This window comes from Limulus polyphemus, unplaced genomic scaffold (assembly GCF_000517525.1).
Source record: "Limulus polyphemus unplaced genomic scaffold, Limulus_polyphemus-2.1.2 Scaffold9550, whole genome shotgun sequence".
Classification (NCBI taxonomy): domain Eukaryota; kingdom Metazoa; phylum Arthropoda; class Merostomata; order Xiphosura; family Limulidae; genus Limulus; species Limulus polyphemus.
The window spans coordinates 14629-20308 of NW_013675160.1; the positions used below are offsets into that span (position 1 = coordinate 14629).

At 35.9% G+C, this 5680-nt stretch overlaps 1 protein-coding gene across 1 annotated transcript in view; it reads left to right on the top strand.

The window, feature by feature from the left end:
• Positions 1-1133: 1133 nt before the first annotated feature.
• Positions 1134-5680, top strand: part of LOC106475976 (diacylglycerol kinase beta-like) — a gene marked incomplete at its 3' end in the record, with an annotated part of 9320 nt that continues 4773 nt past the window's right edge. Inside the window, exons 1-4 of the mRNA XM_022379967.1 lie at positions 1134-1490; positions 2194-2279; positions 4078-4167; positions 4921-5084. Coding sequence (XP_022235675.1) covers positions 1483-1490; positions 2194-2279; positions 4078-4167; positions 4921-5084 — 348 coding nt within the window. The remainder of the gene's footprint in view (positions 1491-2193; positions 2280-4077; positions 4168-4920; positions 5085-5680) is intronic.

Genomic DNA, 5680 nt, shown 5'->3' on the forward strand with positions numbered 1-5680 from the left:
AACGATTACCGATTGTAGCTAGCAGCCTTCAAGCTGAGCTCACACCAACGATTAACGATTGTAGCTAGCAGCCTTCAAGCTGAGCTCACACCAACGATTAACGATTGTAGCTAGCAGCCTCCAAGCTGAGCTCACGCCAACGATTAACGATTGTAGCTAGCAGCCTCCAAGCTGAGCTCACACCAACGATTAACGATTGTAGCTAGGAGCCTTCAAGCTGAGCTCACACCAACGATCTAGGTGAAATAAGTTACTATTCACAAATCGTAGTACAACTTAAGTGGTTACGATACAATGAGGACTACATCGCTCTAAAGATCCGTAAACATTTTCGTGAAACTGTAATAAAGCTTTTTTGGCTATGGCACGTGGTTTACTCTAGTTAGTCCTAATACTACAGCTCTTCTGGCTGTGGCACGTAGTTTACTGTAATTAATCTTACGAGTACATTTCTTCTGGCTATGGCATGTGGTTTACTGTAATTAGTTTTAAGACTACATATCTTCTGGCTGTGGCACGTGAGTTACTCTAATTAATCCTAATATTAAATATTTTCTGGCTGTGGCACGTGGTTTACTCTGATTAGTCCTAAGACTACATCTCTTCTGGCTGTGGCATGTGGTTTACTGTAATTAATCTTACAAATATATCTCTTCTGGCTGTAGCATGTGCTTTATTGTAATTAGTTTTAAGACTACATATCTTCTGGCTGTGGCACGTGAGTTACTCTAATTAATCCTAATATTAAATATTTTCTGGCTGTGGCACGTGGTTTACTCTAATTAGTCCTAAGACTACATCTATTCTGGCTGTGGCATGTGGTTTACTGTAATAAATCTTACAAATACACCTATTTTGGCTGTGGCGCGTGGTTTATTGTAATTAGTCTTAAGACTACATATTTTCTGGCTGTGGCACGTGGGTTGCTCTAATTAATCCTAATACTGCATCTTTTCTGGCTGTGGCACGTGGTTTACTGTAATTAGTTTTAAGACTACATATCTTTTGGCTGTGGCACGTGGGTTACTCTAATTAAACCTAATACTACATCTTTTCTGGCTATGGCACGTAGTTTACTCTAATTAAACCTAATACTACATATTTTCTGGCTGTGGCACGTGGTTTACTCTAATTAGTCCTAAGACTACATCTCTTCTGGCTGTGGCATGTGGTTTACTCTAATTAGTCCTAAGACTACATCTCTTCTGGCTGTGGCATGTGGTTTCCTCTAATTAATCTTAGGACTGTTTAGTTATTGGATTTTGAAGTTATATATGCCTATAGCGTAAGCGAGTGCAATCCATGAAGAAACTTCAAATCCCGTGGAGCCTTCTTCGACTTAAATTCCTCGAAACAAGCGTTCATTTATTTTAATAATGGTATTCTTTCATTGTTTTTATTATTTTCTGTTGCAGGATTTTCAAGAAGTTCCAATATTTATTAAACCCTAGACAGGTGTATAATCTGACTAATGGTGGACCAATGCAGGGGTAAGTGATAAACCTTTAATTTCTTCCGTTCCAAACGTCTTGATCGATTTAAATCAAAGAAGTATTAATGGCATTTTAAAGTCCTTTTATAGAGCTAATCTGTCTTCAAAGGCTAGTTAACTGACGACTATAACTGACGTTTTTATGGGCTACATCTGCTTGGAGTGGACAACGTTTCCGTCTCATCGATGAGACCCCAGGCAGGTATAGACCATAAAAAATTTAATTCCAATAAAGTTCTATTCTGCCCAAAATATTCTTGTTTTTGTTCAAATACTACCATTAATTTAAGATTCCGAGAATTTATAGGATTACGGTTTTCTATTTAATACATTATGAATAGAAAGTTTTATAATTCGAAAATTACTTCTTTAATTTGTAATCAGTAGTTGTGGAAATTTTGTTGGGAAAGCTGAAAGACGCATCATGAGTTTTGGGTGATACAGTAAATGAATAATTCGTGGAATGGCATTTTTTAACACTGCACAAACGCAATTCACTTGACAAATATACGTTTCTTTTTTATTCTACATATCAGGGTATTATTTTGAGGCATAGAAACAGTAAGTCTAAAAATGCACCTACGATCGTTTCATTAGATCTGAGAATTTCAACAAATACCCCGAAGGAAGAGTAGGAACAAGTTTTAGTAAGTTAGAAATGACACCTTCTAGGAGACCCTAATCATATCGTATTTCCATAGGTTGCAATTTTACAAGGATGTCCCGAATTTCCGAGTGCTTTGCTGTGGTGGGGACGGAACTGTTGGCTGGGTCTTAGACACAATTGGTATGAAGAAAATGTTGATAAGTTCTTTATTTGCAATTATTTGGGGGCTCTGTGAATTATAAGAAATTAGAACCAGACAGTTTAAGAAATTATAAACAATTTCACTCGTTTGAAAATTGAATTCTATCTTAACTTTTGAAGTTTATAATTTTGTTTTATAGAACGAAATGTATTTAATTGAATATATATGTATATTGTAATTAAATATATTGGACTATTGAACTATGAATCAATATGTTTGTGTGTGTGTTTTTTTTTGTTGTACATAAAAATGTATTTTCTCCGTACATTGTTACTAAACCTATTCTAGTTTAATAAATTTTGCATATAATTATACAATTCTTTGTTCTTGGCTAAACTATGTCGCTGTCAAATATTATTTTGTCCCTAAAATTACCGATTTGTATTATCCAGTTCACTACCGGTGAGGTCTGTATAATGTGTCATGTCCAGTTTTATCCCGTTCATTACCGGTGAGGTCTGTATAATGTGTCACGTCCAGTTTTATCCCGTTCACTGCCTGTGAGGTCTGTATAATGTGTCACGTCCAGTTTTATCCCGTTCACTGCCTGTGAGGTCTGTATAATGTGTCACGTCCAGTTTTATCCCGTTCACTACCTGTGAGGTCTGTATAATGTGTCATGTCCAGTTTTATCCAGTTCACTACCTGTGAGGTCTGTATAATGTGTCATGTCCGGTTTTGTCCCGTTCACTACCCGTGAGGTCTGTATAATGTGTCATGTCCAGTTTTACCCAGTTCACTACCTGTGAGATCTGTATAATGAGTCATGTCCAGTTTTATCCCGTTCACTACCCGTGAGGTCTGTATAATGTATTATGTCCAGTTTTATCCAGTTCACTACCGGTGAGGTCTGTATAATGTGTCATGTCAAGTTTTATTCCGTTCACTACCTGTGGGGCCTGTATAATGTGTCATGTCCAGTTTATCCAGTTCACTACCTGTAAGGTCTGTATAATGTGTCATGTCAAGTTTTATTCCGTTCACTACCTGTGGGGCCTGTATAATGTGTCATGCCCTGTTTTATCCAGTTCACTACCGGTGAGGTCTGTATAATGTGTCATGTCAAGTTTTATTCCGTTCACTACCTGTGGGGTCTGTATAATGTTTCATGTCCAGTTTTATCCCATTCACTACCTGTGGGGCCTGTGTAATGTGTCATGTCAAGTTTTATTCCGTTCACTACCTGTGGGGCCTGTATAATGTGTCATGTCAAGTTTTATTCCGTTCACTACCTGTGGGCCTGTATAATGTTTCATGTCCAGTTTTATCCCATTCACTACCTGTGGGGCCTGTATAATGTGTCATGTCCAGTTTTATCCCATTCACTACCGATGGGGTCTGTATAATGTATTATGTCCAGTTTTATCCCATTCACTACCGATGGGGTCTGTATAATGTATTATGTCCAGTTTTATCCCGTTCACTACCGATGGAGTCTGTATAATGTGTCATGGTCAGTTTTATCCCGTTCACTACCTGTGAGGTCTGTATAATGTGTCATGTCCAGTTTTAATCAGTTCACTACCGGTGAGGTATGTATAATGTATTATGTCCAGTTTTATAAGAATTCGTGAACTGGTGAACAATAGTTTATAAAAATATGTGATTATTATTTTGTAGAGAACTGAAAAAGATAAACATTGTGGGAAGTTTAGTGACTATTTAAGAAAACTTTCTGAGTTGTGAAAACAAAACAAGAACCTATTTTCTTATACTGGTAATTCTTTGTTTAGTTAACAAACTTTTTTTTTTCATTCTCATATTTTAAACATGTAGACAAAATGAATCTGCCTCTGGCGCCCCCTGTCTGTATTTTGCCACTTGGTACTGGAAATGATCTCGCAAGATGTTTACGTTGGGGACCTGGTAAGTAGAAATATGACGTCCCCTGTTAACACAGCCTTAAGTCTGAGGGCTTATATCGTTAGAAATCGGGTTTCGATATCTACGGTGGGCAAAGCGCAGATAGCCCATTGTGTACTTAATAAAAAAAAGACAGTGAAAATCAAAATTAAATGTTCTTCAATTGTTGTTTTTTCATATCAAGTTTAATTTGAAACTAAAGTTCAATCTAAGCCTAATGACACCTATTAAGAAGAACTGTCTATGAAAAGTCAAGCTGATACATTGTTCTGTGTATTTTACTTTTTATTTAATAAAAAAAAATTAAGTAAAAATATATACTTTCACCGTTATACACTTTATAATAAAATACATTACAAAATCAGATGACAGGTGAAAATTGTGTTTAAATTATCAATTGTTTATGTTTCAATGTTACTCATTAATTTCAACAAATTTAACTAGCACTTACCGCCATCTGGTGCATAAATCTTCACCCCTGAATACCTAGTAATTTAAATTAGTGTAGGGATAGAAGGTGGAACTTTGACGTATTAATTTTACAAATAAAACGAGATTTTATTTCTATAAATCATTGTTAACAATTAAAAAAAAGATTACTTGCTTATTTAATATTTATTTAATGATTAGAAAAACGCGATGTTTGGTCTTAACACTGGAATACTATTTCATTCGTAAATCGACTTTCAGTTTGTTATTAAAGTCGGACGTGTCACTAAGAAACTCTGAAGAAAGAATGTTTCTTGTACGTTTTAGGCTATGAGAATGAAAGTCTGGACAAGATATTGAAAAAGATAGAAAAATCAACGACGGTGCTAATGGACAGGTGGAGAATCGATATTACTAGCACGGATGACACTGAAGAAAAAGGAGATCCCATACCATGTAATATCTTCAACAATTACTTCTCCATTGGTGTGGTGAGTGGCTTGTAGTCTCTCTGTTAGTTTAAGTTGTGGTTTGTAGTCTCTCTGTTAGTTTAAGTTGTGGTTTGTAAACTAACAGAGAGACTACAAACCACAACTTAAACTAACAGAGAGACTACGTTGTGGTTTGTAGTCTTCTCTGTTAGTTTAAGTTGTGGCTTGTAGTCTCTCTGTTAGTTTAAGTTGTTGTTTGTAGTTTCTCTATTAGTTTAAGTTGTGGCTTGTAGTCTCTCTGTTAGTTTAAGTTGTGGTTTGTAGTCTCTCTGTTAGTTTAAGTTGTTGTTTGTAGTCTTTGTTAGTTTAAGTTGTGGTTTGTAGTCTCTCTGTTAGTTTAAGTTGTGGTTTGTAGTCTCTCTGTTAGTTTAAGTTTTGGCTTGTAGTGTCTCTGTTAGTTTAAGTTGTGGCTTGTAGTCTCTCTGTTAGTTTAAGTTGTGTTTTTTAGTCGATATTACTAGCACGGATGACACTGAAGAAAAAGGAGATCCCATACCATGTAATATCTTCAACAATTACTTCTCTATTGGTGTGGTGAGTGGCTTGTAGTCTCTCTGTTAGTTTAAGTTGTGGTTTGTAGTCTCTCTGTTAGTTTA